Source organism: Rhinolophus ferrumequinum, chromosome 22 (assembly GCF_004115265.2).
Source record: "Rhinolophus ferrumequinum isolate MPI-CBG mRhiFer1 chromosome 22, mRhiFer1_v1.p, whole genome shotgun sequence".
Lineage (NCBI taxonomy): Eukaryota > Metazoa > Chordata > Mammalia > Chiroptera > Rhinolophidae > Rhinolophus > Rhinolophus ferrumequinum.
In genome coordinates, this window is record NC_046305.1 from 615493 (window position 1) to 636823 (window position 21331).

Sequence of the window (21331 nt, forward strand, 5' to 3'; positions counted from 1 at the left end):
ATTGCCCCAAAAGCTCAAAGGCAGAGGCAGTCTGCCCCCTTCTCTGCACTTTGCTCTCCAGGCAGAGAAAAGGCAGGTGAAGGACAAAGCAATCCCAGGGCTGGACCATGGCTTCCTGTGCTCCCAGCGGATGGCAAGGGATGGCAGAGCCTGTCCAGGCAAGGCCTAAGCCCACAGCTGTCCCTGCTCCTCCATCGGGTGTCCCAACCCAGAGTCCTGGGGTCACATGGTCCTCAGCCCGGCCTCTGCTCCAGCAGCGCCTTCCCCGCACGGGGAGACTGTCCAGGCCCTCTGTGTGGCAAGCAGAAGGCCCTGCAGGGGCTCCAGGCATCTGTGGCCCAGCCCTGGCCAGCCGGGGTGCAGTCATAGGCTGCAAAGGGCTCTGAGTCACGGGGATGAGCTACACGGCTGGGAAATGAGACAGGGTCCTGGCCGTGGGGCCGAGAGGGTTTGGCACGGTCACAGCCGGGCTCTGCTCCTTGATGATTTTCCAGGGACAAGATAAAGGCGGGAGGCTGAGGAGAAGGCGGCCAACTGAAACACGAAGGCCAAAGCCACACACGTTACACAAAAAGACATCGCTGAGCACACAAAGACACTTAATACACGCTTGCTTGATGAATGAGGATGAGACCCTGGACGAGGGGGGAGGGCACAGCGGTGAAGCAGAGGAGGAGCGCTTAGGGCCATAGGGAATGAAATCAGGCCAGAGACCCCGAGACCCAGGCATCTTGGACCCCAGCCTGCCCCCCACCCGGCCACACCTGTCGGGTCAGGAGAGGGAGACCAGAAGAGGGGGCGGGGTGGTGCAGACAGACGGGCATTTGTGCAAGTGAACAATAGCTGTGCCAGGACTCCCTGCCCTCCTGGCACAGCGCAGGCCGGCGGAGCTGGGAGGGGGGCAGCTGCTGCCTGCAGACCCCCCTCCCCCAAAGAGACATAAACAAACCCAGAAGGGCCCAGCCAGATCCTCTCAGCCATGTCTCGTACCAGCTCCGGGAACGCTGACCCATCTACAAACTCAAGCTCCGGGAGGACGCTTCACACCAAAGACTAAAGCTAAGACTGGGACTGTTTCCTCGTGTCCAGAGCACGAGCCTCCTACTGTGGGGACCACCATTCAAAACAGGCCCCAGAGCATCTGGGGACGGACAGACAGACGTACACACCCCCCAAGGTAGAGGGGGGCCCGTGCAGGCATGGGACTCACACATGGAAACCTGTCTCCTCCCTGATGCCAAAGTCAGGGTTCCAGGGAAGCCCGAGGGACTGGACTGGACTCAGACCCCTTTAAATCCTTAGTGGGCTCCAGGCACCTCCAACCCCTGCAGTCACTCGGAGATTTCCCTAAGCTTTCAGCTCCCTTCCCCCACCCTCCCTTCTCCCCTTCCCCTCAGCTCTTTCCCTAACCTCCATGACCCACAGAATCTTTTCCTGTGCCCCCCCAAAGATTCAACCTCCTGTGGACCCCCAATGCTTCAACTTCCCCCTAAAGCTGCTGCCCCTCTCAGCTCCCTCCTGTGCTCACCTAGCCCTCCCCTGGGGCTCCACTCCTCGTCCTGCACACAAAGCCAGCCACCTCTCCATTCCTCAGGACAAAGAAAGTCTCCCTCCTCTCTCCCCACTCCAATGCTGGGATCCAAGGGGACCCCCCACCCTCCACAACCATCGCTGCATCTCTGGCCCCTGCTTGCTCCTACGCAGGAAAGACCCTTTGTTCTGAGATGCTTGAAGGTTGGGAATGGGGGGTGGAGGGGAGAACAGGGGGCTAAGAGAGAATGGGGACCTACAGGGCTTGGGGCCTGGAGGTAAAAAGTAGAGCAGAGAGAACTGAGGGGGTGGAGGGCTGAAAACAGCCTGAAAGGACAGAAATGGAGTGAAAAGAAACAAGCACGGGGAGGGGAGCCACACAGAAAGACTCAATGAGGGTGGGAAGAAGAAAAGGCAGGTTCCACTTCAATTTCTCCACCTACAAGGAGGTCCTGGGGCCTGAGTCAAGGAAGGAGGGCTGTCAGGGCTTGGCTGACATGCCCCTAATAAGTAGCAGGAGAGACCGTCTTCCTCAAATAATCTCATTTCCAGTAGGCCCCCCTCTATTTCCCACCACAGTATAAAAAGAAAGGAGACAGCTGGTGTGTTTGGGGGGGAGGGGGAAGAGGGGATCCAGGGTTTGTTGGCTAAGAACCAACTCCCCCTTCTGTAACCACAGCTTTCCGGAGGTGGCCCTCCCTTTCAGACCAGCCCAAACTGACAACCAGCTTGCTCCAGTGGCCTTACTTTTCTCAAATCCACCTCAGCCCCTGGCCAGGTGGCCAGAGTCCCACTATCCCCACCACGGCCAGCCCCAGGATAGAAAGAGCAAAGCTTCTGGTTTCCCAGGTCCCCACCACCAAAAAAGCAGGGCGCATGAGGACCCAGGGATCTAGCGCCCCAGCTCCTCCCATTAACAGAGAAAAGCCCCCAGTCAGTACCTATCCTCCCAGAACTCTTCTCTACACCCCCTCTCTCCAGGTCTGCCCTCCACCGGCTCCCCCAGGGCTTTCCTTTTTAGGGTGGAACCAAATTTCCGTGGTTTCAAAAAAGCTCTCCACCCCCCTTGGCAATACTCCAGGGTCTCAGCTCCAACGGTTGAAAAATAAACAGACTCTCAGAGCTGGGGCCTGGCCTGGCGCAGGGCTGAGCTGAGCGGCCTCTGGCCACCCCACTGTTCCATCCTTCAGCCACCTCCTGGCCCCAGAGCCTTGGTTTGTCTGAGGCCCCACTCCAATCCCCAGTTGCTTTCCCGTTAGCGGAGTCTCATCTCAACCCCCCAAGGGAAAGTTTCAGGATGGAACCTTCTCCAAGTTAACCTCAAGAGAGGTAGGCAGGCAGGCTAGGAGCTAGGAGCAGGTGGGGAGGTGTCCCCCATCCTCGAGGGCTCCAAAGGGTACTGCTCTTGCCTGAAGGTGGTGACAGTGGTCTGCAAAACTGGGGGCCTGGAGCATTGCGTTGGGACCCGGGCGGGGTAGGACAGAAGCCACAGTTAAACCAGCTGTGGGCCACATCCTGGCCTTTCTGAGAATGGCGGGTATGGGTGTCCGGAGCGGCGGGCATGGCTACCTGCACATACTGCCTTCCTCCCAGCTCCCACTTATTCACCCCGAGTCAGCCTCATACTTCCTGGGGTCTGCGTGTAGAGGTCATAGCCTTTGGGAGTGGGCCTGGGTACAAAGGCAGAGGGATAAAGGATACTCGGAAAAGAGTGGCCAAGAGGTCATGGTGGGGGTGGGGGTGAGGATAATTATATACCCAGACTCTTGAAAGGATATGTGAACAGATCCCAGAAAAAGAGATAAGGGAGCTGGGGGAAGGGAGGAGGGGCAGGGGGCACGGTGCCCAGTGGGTCAGCCTGAGGGTTTCAGGTGGTTTCAGGCGGTGAGAACAAGAACCTGGGAAGCTGGTGGGGCCCACGGGGATGGGGGCCCCTGCGTTGCAGGAACAGGGGTGCTCAGGGCCCCTAAGGATGGAGGAAAGGATCCCAGCTACACAAAGACCTCTGTTGCCCTCACCTGAAGGTGCGGCTTGGGGGGAAGTCAGCCATGCCACAGCCGTCCTGACCCCAGCCACCCACCCACCCGAGGGGAGAACTGAATCACAGCTGGAAAGTCCATTTGCGCGGAGGAGGAGCTGACTTTTGTCTCGGAGGGGTGGCGGTGGGAGGAAGCCGAGAACCCACCCCCTCCCGTCCCGTCGGCCGGATGGCGGGGACAAAGGGGGAACAACCAAGGCGGCGACTGCGGGGTGGGGGGGACGGCCGAAAGCAAGCTGGGGGACCCGGGCAGAGGGGGTGCAGCCAAGCTCTCGTCGCCCCCACCCCAGTACACACCCCTCCCGCCCGCCCTGTCCCTTACCCGAGCAACGAGCAACTTTCTTTGGTGTGGCCCCGAACACCCGGTCCCGCCGAATCAGAGGCCACCAAGGGCAGGCCCGCTCTCTCCCGGGACCCGGCACCGGGGCTGTGCTGTGCGGAGCTGGAGCGCGGGTCGCGGCTACGGCCCCCCACCCCTCCCCACTCACTGCAGTCCCCACCCACCCGGCCGCCGCCGGCCCGCCGACGCTCCGCCCGATTTTGGCGCCCAGCAAGCAGGCGGGGAGACAGGGGAGACAGGGGAGTGCGCGGCGGGCCGGGGTCGAAGGGCACCCCGAGGACGCGCGGAGGAGAGGGGTTGCAGAGCCCACCTTGCTCACTAGCTCTTTGCTCCGGTCGATCCGCGCCCGCGTGAGGGATTCTATCCGAGACATAATCCCCCAATGGGGGGAGTCGGGGGATCACGGCGGGACCCAGGCGTCCAGCTATTGTGGGGGAGGTGGGGGCCGGGCAGGCACGCGAGGTCTGGATACAGGAAGTCGGACTCCCCTCACCCGGCACCCGCGCCAGTTCCTCAAACCGGAGTCTCCACCCCCGCCCGGGCGCAGGAAGGGGGAGGCGGGGCAGAGCAGGGCGGGTGCCGCGGAGACCAACAGCGCGGTACCCGCAGGGCCAGCTCGGAGAAGTGCTGGCGTCCCGGGACAGGCTGAGGGCCCCCGGCCTGTTTCCCCTCCAGCACCTGGGCGGTCCTCTGGCCCCGGAGACCAGCCTCTGAGATCTGGTCTTCCTAAAAACCACCCCTGCCCAGCCCCGGTCTCCCTTCCCCCATCCTTCCCCAGCTCTCCAGGGAACCCGCACCAGTTCCTTCCTGGCCCTCCAGCCCATCAAAGCAGGCCAAGCCGACAGACCCCTTTGACGACTGGGGGCAGGGGTGGGGAGAAGGCGGGAAGTCAAAGGGGAATTGAAGGCTGGACCTTTAGAAGGCGTGGAAAGGATTTACTAACCGAGGTCGAAGACAGATGGGGAGAGGAGAGACTTCTCCGGCTAGCCCCCACCCCTCTGGGGCCTTCCAGACCGCACTCGGTCCATTCCCCTCCCCTAGCTCCGCTGGAGAGGAACTGCCACCTTTCCTGAAAGCCAAGCTGAGGAAGTCCTTCCTTGTGTCTAACTCCAGTCCTCTCTGTTGCAAGTTAGTCCAGAACCAAAAGACCAGCCTGCCTCAGTCAGGGGCAGTTGGAGTGTGGCCAGTGTCTCCACAAGAAGGCGGGTGGGGTGCATTCTTTCTGAACCCTTTGCTCCAGCCCTTGAGGCAACCTCCACCTTTGGTGAGTTTCCTGCAACTGGGAAAATTCCTCCTCCACCTCAGTATGCCCATTCACACTGCAGTTCAATTCTGCCTCCTTGGGTCTCCCATTTCCCCCGAGAAACCGGAAGCACCGAATGCCCTAGACCGCATCCTCGTTCGTGTGGAGTCCTGCGGGATTCTGGTCCCAAAAGGTGTGGGAAAAGGAGGGAGGGGCCCCGCAGGACCGCAGAGCCAGGCTGCAGGTTTCCAGCCCAACTCAGCACTCTTGGAGGTGCCAATTTTAGCCTCTGCCACTATTTTGGGCGTCACTGCCTCACCACTGCCTAAGCTGGTTGGGCTGTGCACCCCCAGCGCCACCCCCACACGGCTCCTGTGGCCTCACCTCCTGTTTAGCAACTCCTTCTTCACCTCCTTCTTCACTATTCCCCGTTAGGATCCTTATATAGCAAAGGCCAGACAAAAGGAGAGGAAAGGACCGTGCATGTTCTAGGCTGGAAGGAAAGTAGAGAGCAGAACGGACTTTAAGGCCCCAAGGGGATGTGATTCCTCCTGGGGTGCACCTGCTGAGAACATCTGGGGCAAGGCCCCAGGAACTCCCCTAAAACCAGCTCCTGGGCTCGGAACCCCAGATTCACCTCCCCATAGAGGGCAGCCGAGGCTGAGGAATGCACTAAATTTAAAAACAGCAGCCAGAACCCTGACCTCACGGCCCCGCCCACTGGGGGCCCTGAGACAAGGGGAGGGCTGAGACCTCAGCTTTTCTCCCAGGCTGGGAATGAGAGGGTGCTGCAAGCTAAGAATAGAATTTTAAAGGCCCAAACTCCAGGCTGAGTACCCAATAAATCTGGGACCTGAGTCCCAAGGTGTTTTGAGGGATCTCAGTCCCCAAACTCAACTTAAAAGTTTCGGACCCAACTCTCCAACCCCTTCCTGGCTCCCCACTTCTTCAGTCTAGTGTTCATCCCACCGCTGTTTGTCACCCTATGTTCTACTTCCTCTTAGGAGATGAGTAGAAGGGAAGGGGACCAGGAGGTTGGGTAAAGGGAACAAACGGTCTACCCCTAAAAACACCTGGGCTTTCAGTGAGCTAAGCCTGCAGCTTGACTTAATTTTCATTTTCTGTATCCTCCGGAACAATGAGCCCTTTTCCTTCGTCCTTGGACTCTCCGGCCCCTTCTTCCAAACCATTTCACCCCAACCCTCTCTACTCTTATCCAGTGGCACCACCCAGCTGTTCAGAAACTCTTTAAGTACACAAAAACAAAAGCCAACAGAATTTCTGCCAGAAGCTAAAAGTAGCCATCACCTCCTTTAGGTCATTTGACTTGACAAATGTGTCCGCCACATTGTAGGGGTGAGGAGGCCGGCCCAGGGAAGAACCGGGTTGTCAGAGCCGTGGCCTATAAGTAACACACAGAGCGACGGGGGACCTGGGCCCAGGAAAAAGCTTGCTTCTCCTAGTGCTCGGGACCTCGTGCATTCTGGGAGGGAAGGAGGATGGAGACATCACTGACTCCAGCGGCCAGCCATCAGAAGATGGTGGAAGACGGGATAGGCGGTTTCATTAGGTTCATGCTGGGCGCAGGCAGCATTCTATAGCTGAAACTGCAGCTCTGTAATACAGCTCCACCTCTTTCTAACTGTGGGATCTCGGGCACGTAACTTAGCCTCTATGAAGTTACGTGTCTGAAAAATGGAGATTGAAATACCATCTTTGCCAGAGTGTTATAAGAATTAATTGAGATGACCTCTGGAAAAGTGTTTTGTCAACTCTACCATGCTAATCAAATAGGAAAGAATAAGCCACTTCCTTCTCTCACTGCTTGACTGAGCTCCTTGCTAGCCCCACCCCCTAGTGTTCACCTGTGTAAGCCTCCTACCTCAGACTGGGGGGACCAGGAAGAAGAGATCTGGTGAGGCCGGCACACCAGTCCTGAGGGTAGAAGGAAGATGGACCAGGAGATGACAGAGAAGGAAATAGGAGGACAGACCCGAGGACCCTGGGGAGGAGTGGGACAGTGTCCTGACGTGCTCTTTCCTGCTGCCTGTCTGTGCCCACATTCCCCTTCGGCCGGTTCCTCATCCCCTCCCCAGTCTGTGAGGCCAAAGGTGGGCCAATGCACACCAGCTGGGATCTGGACAGCCGCTGGGCAGAACTGGCTCCCCTGCCATTCCCACAGCAGGAAAAGGGGACGGTTCTGCCCGCTGACTCCCACCCTACACTGAGAGAGAGAGCCGTGGGGGACAGCACGTAGGGGACAGGATGGGACTCACCTCAAGGCTAGTGTTCTCTTTGTTCTCTAGAGAGCCCTGCTCCCCATGGTTAAGGAGAAGTCCCCCCGCCTTCCCCCGCCCAAGCTCTAGAATTCTCCAGTTGTTCCTCCCCTTCTCAGACTGCAGGGTCTCAGGCCTCAACGTCCCCACCTTGGCCTGTGGTGAGAAGGTGCTGCCAGCCCGGTTGTATCTGTGCTTTCCCTGCCCTGCAGAGGAAGGGCACACTTGGCTGAGGCTGGCAGACGACAGAGCCCTGGCACCCCCGTGGGTGGGGCCTCAGGAGCCTGGCAACCTTCCTGGGTGACTCCCATGGTCCTTCCAGGTGAATATGCTGCTGCCTTTGCAGGTGTGCCTGGTGCTCGGGAGTACACCCACGAGAGGAAATGGGGTGGGGGGGGCGGGGGGGGCACACTCTGCCGGTCCATGAAGAAAGTGGAAAGGAATTCAGCAGCAGCAGGGCTCCCGGCTTCCGCAGAGCCCGGGGTGGTGACAGAGGAAAGCGGCGTGCTCACCTGCCCAGGGTCAGCACTGCACATGGCCCCAGACGACGGTGTGCAGCTTCCAGAACCATCAACTTTCCTGGCTGCCACTCTGCCTGGTGTCTGATTTCAACTCCTGCGACTGCTGTACCCACCCATACAATCATGAGCCTACAGGCACTTTGCAAGAAGTAGAAAGTATTGCTGTAATTGTTACCATTATTATGCCCAATGGTTATGATTCTGCTGCCCACCTCTTAGCTATGTGAGGCCTAAACAGGGAGGGCTAGGCCACTCCATGGCCACTGAGGCTCCTGGCCTTCTCTTCCAGCTGTCCACAGCTGGCTGCTAAGCTGCAGGGATGGGGAAAGCAGAGGAAAGGTGAGGGAGGCTAGGAGGGATGGCTCACCTTCCCTTAAAACTTGCACATTGCCTGGAGTCTCCGTCTACAGGGGAAGCTGGGGCAGGGAGAGGACGATGGGATGGGGAGAAAGGGGACACGGGAGGCAGTGGTCCCCAGGCCTCCTGCTCCCCTGTCTGACTCCTACCTTGGTCTTTCCGGTCATGCTCAAGAGGAAGCTGAAGGTCCGTCGCAGGGAGGAGCCGGCCCAGGTCCCTGAGCTCCGTTCCAGTTGGCTACAGCTGTGGAGAGGGAAGGGAGAGGTGAAGACACAGAGAGATGGCGGGTGAAGGTGCCATGACCAGGGGAGAGAATGGAGACGCGAGCGAGCGGAAAAACTGAGACAAAAAGGTGAGGAAGAGAAAGATCCACTGAGCGAAAGACTCTGAGAGAAAGGTGAGGAGGAGAGAGATACCTCCAGAGCCCAGCTCCCGCGACCTCCTGGATGTGGACACCAGGTTCCCAGGCCCCTCTATTTGTGAGGAAAACTCCAGGCTCCTCCCAGATAAGTGCAGACCACCCCTTCCTACTTAATCCTGGCCCAATCTCCTCTCTCAGGCCGCTCCCAACGGAAGTGATATGGGGTGGGGGCTCTCGGGGGGAGGGGCACGGTCCCCGTGCCAAACAAGAGCCCTGTGTAAGTACGACCCTCTCTGCTGCTTGGATTGGGCCTCTGGGCCTAAAGCCAATAAGGACTGAATTTCCTGGGATTTCATCAGCCCCATCCCATGAGCTAATCCCAAACCCAGAGCCAGGAGGATGTGTCAGCTAGAGATTTTCAGGACCACAAATCAGAGCCTGATATCTTAAAGGGCCCGTTACTGGCTCACACACCCATGCCTCTCAGAGGGCTGGCCCGCGCTGACGCCAAAGGAACAGGTGCTGATTTTCATGCCTGTTTATATTGTTTCGGAAATCTCCTGGCCTCCACCTCATTTCTGAACTCTCCCTTCAGCCCCTGCCCTCTGCCCAGATCTGTGGGGGGCTGCAGCCCTAGCCCAGCTCTCCTTACAGCCACTCCCCATTACCTGAGCCACCCAACATGGATCCACGGTCCGTGGTCACCGTCTCTCCCTGCGACTGCCTAACAGCCCGTCTGCCTGCTCACCTTTCTGACACTGACGACAGCAAGCAACCCCCACTCTCTCTTATTCAACGGACACCCCAGCGCCTGGATACGCCTTTTCTTTCCTTGATTTCTTCCCCATCCCTTGGGGCTACCAGGAACCTTCCCCAGCCTTCCCAGGCCAATGAGAAGAGAGTGAATTTTTTGCAGCTCAGGGAGAAGGACATTTGGAGGTCTTTGATCAGAAATGTTAAGGGGAGCAATGTTTTTGGAAGCGGAGGCCCTTAGGGCGACAAACCCATGGCCCAGTCCCACTGCCCCTCCCCCATCTAGGCCTTTGAAGGACCCAAATCCCCCCAACTCACCTTTGGCTGAGGTCCGCGGCAGAGAACTGGGGTAAATTTCCTGCCAACACAAAAGGAGACGAGAAGTGTCCAGCTGAAGCCAGACAAAGGCGTCCAGGGCTGCCTCCCCCACCCCCTCCACCTGGATCAGGTTCCCAAGCTGCAGGTGCTTGTGACGCCATTCGCCATTCCTGAGGGCGGGCTCTGGGGAGTGGGAGGGAAGGCGGGGTCTGAGCAGCTGAAAGCCTTGGGAACCAGGGTTATGTGGAGACGGGGCCTGGGGCCCCATGTCCCAGGCCTGTTTCTGGTGGATGGGAAGGGCAGAGGTGCCACACTGCCCTTGAGGACAAGGTGCATTGCAGGTAACTGTCCTCTATCTCTGGGAACAGGGGAAGCTGGAGGGCCTCATAGTGTCCTATGCTCTCGTCACTGGAAGGAGAATGCCAGAAGGTCAGAGTCCTGAATTCATATCTCTCATCTGAATAAAGGTATTTGGGGGTTCCAAATTGGGATTAGACAAAACCCAGGATATCTGAGGACTAATCACCTGGCTCTGAGGAGGGGTGGTGGGACAGACGGGGGGAGGGGTCCACGGCTGCTCCACTCCCCACTTTGACTTACCAGCTGGATCTGAGCTGCCCAAGAAACAGTTGATGCCACTCATGGATACAGACTTGGGAAGCATACCAGTGGCCGAATGGTCCAAAGGGCCAGCAGATGGATGACAGGAACCCTGACCCTAGAATCATGTCAAGAATCCTCACACAAAGGTCAGCTTCATCCCTCTTCCCCCACCCCCCATGCTATTCACTTTCCCACAGCACAACCCTTCGTCAGGGCCTCAGGCCTCCCACCCCGCTCCACGGCTCATATCTGGGCTATTCCACTTGAAATAGTTGGGGAGTTCCTCCTGCTATTTACCAATCACCATTCTGCTGCAATTCAAGCTCAGGCTTCCTGAACATGGAGAATGTCTTAGAAATGATTTACCCTGAAAAGATTTCCCTAGAGGTGATAAACTCGACCTACAGAGGCCAGGTGACTAACGAACAAAAAAGAAAACAACTGAGGCTGTCTGGGTTTAAGACGATAGGCAGTGAAAATATGTATAAACTACACACCCAACCATTAGAAAATAACTTGTTGTTTTCAAGCCTACATGGAGCATTACAAAAACTGGCCACATATCAGGCCATAAGGCAAATTTTCACAATTTCCAATACTCTGTGTCACAGAGATCATAGGAAAAAACCCAGAAGCCCCTTTCTAGTAGACTGGATAAAGAATTTCTGATGTATTTATACATCAAAATGCTATCCAACAATAAAAATGAATCAACCACAGCTTAGCTCGCCCAGCAACACTGACGCTGAGCGAAAGAATCACGACCCAAAAGATTTATGGGCTGTATGATTACAGTCATACAAAGTTTAAAACAGGGAAAATTAAATGATATTGTTGAGAGATACATCATATAAAGGTGGCAAATCTACAAGGAAAATCGATCTCAGAAGTCAAGAAAGTGGGCATCTCAGCCAGGAGAGAGGGTTATGAAAGGGGAGGGATACAGGGGAATTCTGGATTTGGGTGATACTCTTTTTTTTTAACCTGGGGTGGTTACATGGGTGTTTGCTTCATTATCATTCATTACATTGTACATGTCAGTTTTACATGCTTTTCTGTATGTAATATTTCAAAAATGTTTTAAGGTTTTTTTTTTAAATCTCTATAGATTTTGAAATGTTAAAACACTCTCCTAAATAAACTGATTGGTCAGAGAAATCATAATGGAAATCTAAAGATATTTTATAATAACAATAATGAACATACTACATAACAAAACTTGTGGGAGATGGCCAAAGTGGTATTTTAAGGGCAATTTGTAGCCTTGAAATGCTTATATTGGAAAATTTTTGAGCAGAAAATTAATGAACTATGCCAACTTTTAAAAGTTTGGAAAAAGAACAACAAAACAAACCCAAAGAAAATGGAAGCCTATAATAAAGGTAAAAGCAGAAATCAATGAAGTCGTAAACGATAATATAGGGAGAATAAAGCCCAGAGTTGTTTTTTAGGAACTAGCAAGTAAAATAGACAAACCTCTGGTAAGAGTGAAAAAGAGAAAGGCGGCACAAATATAAATAGAATGGAGCTAACTACAGAAAGAGCAGTGATTAGAAAGAGAATATTACCTACAACTTAATGCCAGTAGTTTTGAAAATGCAAACAAGACAAATTCTTTAAAACATATATGTATATATATAACTTACCAAAATTGAATCTAGAAGAAATAGAAAGTCTGAATGGTCCTATTAAAGAAATGGAATCAGTAGTTAATCTTTCTATAAACAAAACAAAACACAGCAGGCCAAAACAGTTTTACAGGCAAGGGAGATATCTTTCAAGGAATACTAGTAGATCAATGAGGTCTTATACTACAAACTCTTCCAAAGATAGAAAACAAAAACTCTCCAGCTCTTTCTATAAGGCGAGAAGAACCTGGATCCTTGAGCTATACACAGACACAATGACAAAAGGAAAATGATGGGCCAGTTTCTCTTATGAACAGAAGCACAAAAACCACAAACAAAATATTAGCAAACTGTAGCAGATTTTAAACAGGCATACATTATTTGCAGCTCCTTCCATCAAGAAGAAGTCTATTTCTTCACTCTTTGAAATGTAGGCGGGGACTGTGATTTACTCTGATGAACAGAACGCTGCAGAAGTGGCATTATGTGATTTGTGAGCCTCAGGAAACCTTAAAAGCTTCCACTCTTGCCTACTTGAAATGCTATTTCCCTGAGAACAAGCCCAAGCCTTCCAGAGAGGCCATGTGGTACGAAACACGGCATCAGAACTGATGAGTATGGTTATCCTTGATAACTAAGGTCATAGGAGTGAGTCTAGATGAAACCAGCGAAAGAACACCCAGCTGAACGCAGACCAGATTACCCATCCACAGAATGTGAGGCGGCAACAACAACAAAAAAGGTTACTCTTTTTGACCACGAAGTTTGGGTTGGATTTGTTACGTAGCAATAGATCACAGATACCACAGATGAAATCCACCAAGGTATAAAGAAATAATCCATCACGACAAAGTTAGATGCACCCCAAGGATACAAGGGTGATTTCACATGAGAAAAATCTTTAAATGCAATTTACCTCCAGAACATATTAAAGGAGAAAAAACACAACCACCTCAGGAAAAGCAGAAAAGCATCGGATAAAAGTCAACACCCGTTCATTGTAAAACCAGAGCCTTGGCCGTTAGGAGTAGAAGAGATCTTCCTTAACCTGATCGAGAGTAGTTTTCAAAAACTTACAGCCAAAAATCAATTTCAAAGTGAAACGTAAGACATACTCCCACTAAAATCAGAAACAAGACAAAGAATACCCATTATCACCTTCTGTTCAACCCTGCGATAGAGCTCTAAGCCAGCACAGTAGGGCAAGAAAAAGAAATGAAAGGAATTAATACTGGAAAAGAAGAAACAAAGCTCACTTAAAGATTAAAGATAACATAATTGTCTACTTCCAAAAACAAAAATAAAAAAATCCATAGATAAGCTTTTATAACTAAAAAAGAGAGAGAGAGAAAGCTTAGCAAGATGAATGACTAATTCAATTCCATTTCAATAAACCAAAAATAACTATAAAGGGTAATTTGAATATAAGAAAGCATTTATAATAGCAATAAAAACTATCAGGTACCTAGAAATAAATCTAATAAAGATTGGCAAGATTCGTATGAAGAAAACTAATACTTTATTAAAAGACATATATTTTTAGAAAGCTAACCTGAAGAGATATTATTATTTTTAAGGATAGGAAGACTGAATATTAGAAGGATGTCAATTTGTCCTAAATTAATCTTTAAATTGAGTACAATCTTGATCAAAATCCAGCAGGAATTTTGTTTTTCAGAAATTAATAAGTTGATTCTAAAATTCACATGGACATGCACAGGGCCTAGAACAGCCAAGATAATCTTAAAGAAAAATAAACTTGAAGGACTTACACTACTACATTTTTAAGACTTACAATTAAGCTACATTAACTAAAACAGTGTGACACAGGCATAAGGGTAGACAAATAGATCAATAGAACAGAGCCCAGAAATACACAGCAATTCAATGGGAAAAGTATGGTTTTTAATGGAACAACTGGATATTTATATGGGAAAACCGCCACCAAAACCTTGATTTTTACCATGTACAAGAAACATGAAAGCTAAAACTATTAAGCTTCTAGAAGAAAACACTGGAGGAAAATCTTCACATTGTTGTGGTCGGCAAGATTTCTTAAACATGACCAAAAGCATTAACCATGAAAAAAATTGATAAATTGGACTTCATCTAAATAAAAACTCATGCTAATTAAAATACATGCTTATTAAAGAAAAACCCCTCAAAGAACCCAATAGAAAAATGGGCAAAAGACACGAAGAGGAATTTCACAGAAGAGGAAACACAAATGAACAATACCCATAATGCAAAGATGCATTTGAAATAAAGATTATTCAAATTAAGACCACAGTGAGATTTATAACTAGATTGGCAAAATTAAGAAGTCTGGGGGTGTGGAGATGAGGGTAAGGGGGATCAAATATATGGTGATGGAAGGAGAACTGACTCCGGGTGGTGAACACACAATGGGATTTATAGATGATGTAATGCAGAATTGTACACCTGAAAGCTATGTAATTTTACTCACAATTGTCACCTCAATAAATTAAAAAAATAATAATAAATAAAATAAAAAAAATAAGTCTGATGACTCCAAATGCTATAAAGGGAACTCACATACCGCTGACAGAAGTAGGAACAACTTGCTATTATCTTATTAACGTGAACACCTGTGCATTTGACGATGCAACGATTCCGCTCCAAGGTATCTACCCTGAAGAAATTCTTGCAATGTGCACCAGAAGATGGGTAAAAGAACGTTTATGGTGATGCTTTTCATAAGAGCAAGGAATGGCAATTATCCAAATATACATCCACAGAAGAAAAGAATGAAAACGAATGAACTCTATTTGCAACCTTAGGGAGAAACCTTAGAAATAGAATGGTGAATGAAAATGCAAGTTATAGAAAATTTGGTACACTACGGACATCATTGTTTTTAAGCTCAGAAACAAGAAATAATATGCATCACTTCATAAGGCATGTATTTGTGTTAAAACTCTTTTTTTCCCCCTTAATTTATTGGGGTGACAATTGTTAGTACAATTACATAGATTTCAGGTGTACAATTCTGTATCACATCATCTATAAATCCCATTGTGTTCACCACCTGGAGTCAGTTCTTCCATCACCATATATTTGAAAAACTCTTTTAAAAAATAAATGAGCGATAAAGAAAATTCAAGATAGTGATTGCCTCTCTCTGGTAGGGAGCCATGGGAATAAGAGAGGAAGACATAAGGAAAGAGAAATGTATTGGTGACGTTCTAGTTCTTGGGATGGGTGGTTGATTTACTGGGCATTCACTTACTTCACAGACAAATGGAAAAATACAATAGAGAGTTTCGCCACTCTGGCAGACTGGAGAGTACAGGTCCCGTTTAAGGACATCTGAAGTTTTAAAAGTGTAAGCACCGAGCGGGCCAAAGAAAATAAATTTTGGAATGAGATTAGGCTCGTGGGCCGCCAGTCTGCAAGCCCCAGTCTAGCTTAATGAGTCTCAGACTTTTCGTCTGTGGATTTTGGAGGAGAAACTTATACACACTTACTCTTCCAGGAAGAAATGGGAAAAGAAACAACACCCAAACATAGAGACAAGGAGAAATCTAAGGGTATTGCTTCAAGATTAGATGGAGAAAGGAAGGCAGAGCAAAACACTAGGGAACGGGGGTAAAGAAGAAAACATAGAATACCAAGAACAGGGCGGGGAGGTGAGGAGGAGAAGAGAAAGGTGGGAGAGAGGGAAAGAAGTACGAAGAAATGGAGGGGAGAAGAGGAAAAAGAAACCGTTATTTCTCCCTCTCATCCTGTGTGCCAGCCTCTGTACTGGGCACTTTGACAACTTTTTTTCATCTGACGATCACGACTTTAAAAGATCGTTCTTATTACCCTGATTTTCAGAAAAATGAAATAAATTGTGCAGCTGGTGAAGGAAAGGCCGAGGAATCGTGTGCCTTGGAAGTCCTGTTCTTTCCACCGTTCCACATTGAAATGGGGGTGAGGGAACACATGCAGAGATGCTGACAGAGGAAAGTGGGGGACGGGTAAGACGGCTCCTGCTGCCCCCCGACAGGACAGGCTGTAACACCCCTTTCCCAGTCTCTCCCCCAGACCATAGGCCCCTAAACAATAAACCCTCCGGCCTGCCCACTAGGGGATGTGCTGGAAGGGAGGCAACATTTAGTCACCAGCCTTGAGACATTTCTGTGGACTCAGGCACCCTTAGCTGGCAGACCAGTGGTGTGCCCCCTCAGGGGTCCCCAGATCCTGGTGTGAGGCCTTCTACCCCCAGTTGTGTTCCCAGAGGTTGGGCAATCTCTATATCCCTCCTCATTCAATAATCCTCTGACTATCTTGTTAGAGAACGACTGTCTTTCAGGGTACCAGAGGCCTAGTTTCATCCCCCAGATAATGAGTTCAGCTTCAAATCTGAGAAATGTGGAGTCCACAGAAAGAAGTGGTTATAACAACTAGGGGAACAGGGGCCTTTTAATGAGAGGGGAACAGAGATCCCCACATCAACACACAGATACAGGCCCAGAAAGGAAGGAACAGAGGGTCTTAGAGAAAGAGCAGAGGCAAGAGACCAAAAGTGGGGGGCAGACGACAGATTCCTATTTGGTCAGATGGAGTCAGGGTGATGCCCGGGCACAGAGAGACCCAGCAGCTGGCAGAACAGAAAGGCACAGAGTGATGGCTGGACGGGCAAAGGGCAGGACGGGGAGGGCGGGCCGCCCCGGGGGGTTGTGGGTCCATACCACACGGCGGGCTGGGCCACCTCGGTGCTGCAGCTCCACAAAGGGCTCCAGGTCCTCTTGGCTCTGCAGTAAGGGGGCCTCCTGGGGGCCCACACATCCCGATGCCTGCAGTGTGCTCCTGAAACACACATTGCCACCACTGCCCGTTGTACCCAGGGGCCAGCGACGGGCACCAGGGAGGAACACAGCCCCAGCCCAGCCCGGTGCTTGCCCCCAGCCCAGCCCTTCCTGTTGGCATAAGAGCAGCCCAGACCCAAGCTGGCCTCTGCTTGGGCCTGTGCTTCAGGAGAGATGCCCGGCGGGCGGCGGGCAAGGGTGGCCCCTGCTGGTAAAGATCAGTACTGCCCTCCCACAGCCAGCCAGTGTTGGGGAGGCGAAGGGCCAGCTGGGTTCTCCCTCCTTGCCTGGTTTCGGAAGCCAGCTTTGTCCCTGCTCATCTAAACGGTGTGCCTAGGGGTCCCTTCCCTGTCCACCTAGGGGGCAGAATTCACGCCTGATAGTGAAAGGTGACACCTGGAAAACTGTGAGCTCCACTTGGCACCACATAGGGGTACCTAGGGCACCTCTGCCTTCAACCAGCTGCTCTAGCAAGGTGCCAGGCGCGCTGCAGGCAAGCCTTCTCACTCGAGGTCTTACCCAAGCCAGTGCAGGGACAAGACACAGAGTCCTCTGCCCTCACCCAGCCCAGCCAGCCCGCCCGGGAGCTAGAGGGGCTTGGTCTACTCACCAGAGCTAAGGGAGCTTGTGCAAGGGGACCGTGCTGACAGCAGAGGGACAGTGCCCTTCCGTGGCTAGCAGGCCCTCACAATGATCCCTCACACTGAGTTCTTGATGCTACCCCCGGCCTTCTCTTTCTGACTTCCTCTGTCTTTGGGGAAGTGGGCAGGGAATTTCCAGGAGTGGGGGCGATATGGGTCCCTGTCTTCCGGTCTCCTAAGCACATGCTGGCCTCTGAGGAAGAGTTGTTCTTCCCCCGTCACGGGGGCTGCCGTGTGCTGCCCGAGACATCTCGGGCCTGCTTTGGGCTGGACCCAGCCGGTAGGCCGCCACCTGGCAAAGGGGCGGGTTCAATGCCCCAAACCTGGGCCCACTTCTCTCAGGAAACCTCCCAGAGTTCTCTGGGCCTCAGTTTCCTCATCTGTAAAATGAGGAGATCAGGCCATGTGATCCGTGAGCGCCTTCCAGCGCCACACCGTTGTACGGGTCTATGAAACCCAAGGTGGGAGGTGCAGGCAACAAGACCCAGGCGTCCTGTACTCACCCCAGCTCTGTACCTGCCCCCTCCATACCTACCCCCACCTGTCCTTGAGAGCAGGTAGAGAGGAGGCGCTAGGCCCAGTAGGGACAGCCACATTTTGAAAGGCTGGGTCTGTGGTCCCCAAAGGCCCGCCCTAGGCCTGGTGGTTTCTGAGTCTCCAGAGAAGGAACAAGGGGCCCAGGTCTCTTCAACTCCTGCCATTCCTTTCCAGGCATGTTCCCCCAGGCCCCGGACGTGGACGAAGGAAGGACAGGAGGGCCCTGGGGATTTACCTGCTCAGAGGATCCTGCTGCTTCCCGTCTGGCCCCCAACTATGCCTTTTGAAGGGGTCGTAGTGGTGGCTCTGGGCACGGAAAGCCCCCGTCCTCCGGAGGGGCACAGCGTGGACGCCATGGCCCTCCTTTGTCTCCTCCTCTTCCTCCTCCTCCAGCTGCTCTCTAGATTCGACCACAGACAGGCAGCGGCGAGTGTGGCCGTGGGGCAGTGGGTCTCCCCCTGCGAGGAACACCTCTGGGACGTCTCTGCTCATGGGGGGCTCACGCAGGCCAGTCTGAGTGAAGAAGACAGAGCCGTGAGCCGCGTTCTAGAACACTGGACCCTCGGAACCAGACAGGTGTCACAGGCAGCTGGCCGAGGGCGTCCGGCCCCCCACCCTTTCCCGAGGGAGGCCCAGAGCGGGCCAATGGCTGGCTCTGGGTCACAGCGGATCACCCAGCACGTGGGTGTTCCCACTCCCAGCCTAGTGTTCTTTCCAGTTTGGAATGACGTCCTCATTCACTCGTTACTGTTCCATTCCCCGGGCACCTTTGTGGCAGAAAACCAAGGCGAGCGAAGAGAAACAGATCCTGTTCCTGTCCTGAAGGAAGCCACAAGCTAGTGAGCGACACATGCTTAGACGCAGACAGAAGCACCAACCATACGACTGACTGCCCCGGGCACACCAATGCCACAAGAAACGTTTCAACGAAAGCCCTCGTGCCATTGAAGGAAGGAGCATGCTTAACCAGCTGGAGGACTCAGAAAGGGGGACGAAGGTCCAAAACAGCCCTTGCGATGGGCCTGGGGGGTGGAGTGCTTAGCATTTGGCCAAGTGGGAGAGGGAGGAGTCTGGGCAGAGAAACTCTGAGAAGTCCTATGAGTTCTTCCCGGACGGGTCACACGGGGGGAAGGGCGCCACTCTGACCTCTCCCCATGGAGTGGAGGGAAGGCCTCCAGCAGCAGGCACAGTGGTTCCAGGGCCTTCTGTCTCCTAGGTGGGCGCTGTTCTCACTGCCCAACACCCCTGGCTGCCACCAGGGCGTGCCTCAGTATGTCTCAGAGTTAAGAACCCTCAGGCTCTCGTAAAGATGGAATGCTGAGCCGCACTCCAGAAACAAGTACCAGATACCAGAGTCCCAGGGTGATGGAAGGGTGGGGAGAGCCCCCACATGGAGGGCAGACCTCTCAACACCTCGCTGCCCCGTCCTCCGCCTCTGGACCTTCTGCCAGAAGGAGTCTCCCAGGCTCCCCTTCTCTGGGGACACCCCAGCCACCGAGATGGTGGGGGCAGCCAGGCGGGCCAGGAGCAGGGAGCCACAATCCTGCCTCCTCCAAGGCTTTCTGTGAGGGTGTCAAGCCTACCCCCTGTTGTTACCCCACCCCACCAGGAGCGTCCAGTCTACTTTTCCCTGTGTCACTGGCCTGTGTGCTGCCCCGTTTTCCCAGGACCACCGAGAGGGCGCTTGTGCCCGCTCGCCATAGGGAAGGAGGGGGGCCAGGGCTCAGGCCTCCACAGGTGGCATCTGCGGACCTGCCAGCTGGGTCTGAAGACAGAAAGAGAGGTCCAGGCCCTGCGCTCACGCCTGATCGTCACATCTGGAAGCAACACAGAGGGGACCCCGCAGCAGCCACCAGGAGGTCCTGTCTCTCCTTGTCTGCAGACTCGGGCCTCCTGCCACCGGATGTGCTGCTGTAAACATGACAGGCACATCTGCAGGGGCAGAAAGGACAGAGCCTGAGGGCCAGGCCAGGGCCCCTGCCAACAGCGGTCTGCAAAGCTGAGGCTGGGGGGTGAGGGGGGTTCAAAGCAGGGGTGGATGGAAGCGTCAGGGCTGGAGGTGCACACCGGGCAGAGAGGAAGGGGGACTGGGGACAGGACAGCACCTGAGGGCACCGAGGGGGCACTGAGGACCTGGGCCTGGCATTCAGTGACCTCGCAAGAGGAAAACTGATTGAGCTCCACGCCAGTCCCCAGCCTCTGTCTGCTGAGCCACTGCTGCCCGCAGGGCTGGATGCGGCAAGAGGAGCGAAACACAGTGAACGGAATGAAGCCTGTTCTCCCTTCCTGGAGATGCCACCTGCGGCACATGGCACCCTACCTAGCCCTGGCCCACTGCACACACAGATCCGATCCTGGTCTCATCCTTCTCCAGCCACCTCAGAACACTGGACTCTGACTTCTTCTCGAAGCTCTACCCTTTCCCTGGAGCTCTGTCATGTCGGGCATGGTCTCTGCCCTCTGGGAAAATGGATTCCATCTTCGCATCTTCATTCCACTTCTCAGAAAGTTCTTCGTTTTTCCTGAACTCCACCCCTCCAGGCGGTGAGGTAATCATTTGATTCTGTCCCTCAAAGAGATGAGGTTTAGCAAGGCTTCCTCAACCCCCTCCCAGAGACACCCAAGCTGGCGCCCCCATGCTCTGGGCCCTTCCTTCCTTCTTCTTCTGTTAGCTCTCTCCCAGCCTCCTCCCACCGCTCCCCAAGCCTTCTGAGCTCAGGAAATGGTGCAATGGAGCCACCAGGGCTGGGTCTCACACAATGGCTTTATTTAGTTCCAATGAGGTCACATCATGTCACATCCCTGCTTCCGCTGAGCAGAGATAGATGATGTACTAGGTCTGGGACCAGCAGCCTGAGGTGGGGACGGAGAGGAAAGCGAGAAGAAAAGGTTCTGAGAAGTCCTTTTAACTCCTTCCCCTTCCCCTGGATTGCATGGTTTTCCCACCAACACAGACCATCAGGGTCGCCGGCCCCCCGCTTCCCCCCGAGTGTGTAACCTCCCATCATTGCCCTAATCATCGATGATTATTGGCTGGTCTACCAGGTGCTGGGATAGGAGTACATAATATTTTAATAGAGAGAGATGTCTCTCATCCAAAACTGTGAGACCCTAACTTCTTTACGGTGTCATAGTGGCTTTGAAGCCCGTCAGACTGGCTAGCTCTGCCACCTTCATAAGCCACATGACCTTGGGAACTTAATGGTGGTGAGCTTCAGAATCATCTGTAAAATGGGAATGATAACACCTCGTAAGGATGTTGACAGACTAGGTGACAACGCATGCAGTGTGACTAACGTGTTTGGACCGTATTAGATGCTGAAACATACTACTATTACTGTTGCTCTTGAGAGGCAGAGAGAAGGCCGGGC

General features: G+C 53.0%; 1 protein-coding gene across 8 annotated transcripts in view; it reads right to left on the reverse strand.

Annotated features, from left to right (window-relative positions):
- Positions 1–21331, reverse strand: part of ARHGEF2 (Rho/Rac guanine nucleotide exchange factor 2) — a 42951-nt gene that overhangs the window by 17875 nt on the left and 3745 nt on the right. For 3 of the 8 annotated variants that reach the window (XM_033092176.1, XM_033092175.1, XM_033092174.1), the window contains 6 exons: positions 18196–18473; positions 16666–16783; positions 11987–12025; positions 10338–10455; positions 9738–9777; positions 8455–8548 (listed from right to left, as the gene is read on the reverse strand). In XM_033092176.1, coding sequence (XP_032948067.1) covers positions 8455–8548; positions 9738–9777; positions 10338–10455; positions 11987–12025; positions 16666–16783; positions 18196–18452 — 666 coding nt within the window. In that variant the 5' untranslated portion in view covers positions 18453–18473. Of the gene's footprint in view, positions 1–3890; positions 4033–4218; positions 4445–8454; positions 8549–8721; positions 8961–9737; positions 9778–10337; positions 10456–11986; positions 12026–16665; positions 16784–18195; positions 18474–21331 lie in introns of those variants that run through there. The other 5 variants (XM_033092173.1, XM_033092179.1, XM_033092180.1 and 2 more) reach the window with 5 other exon arrangements.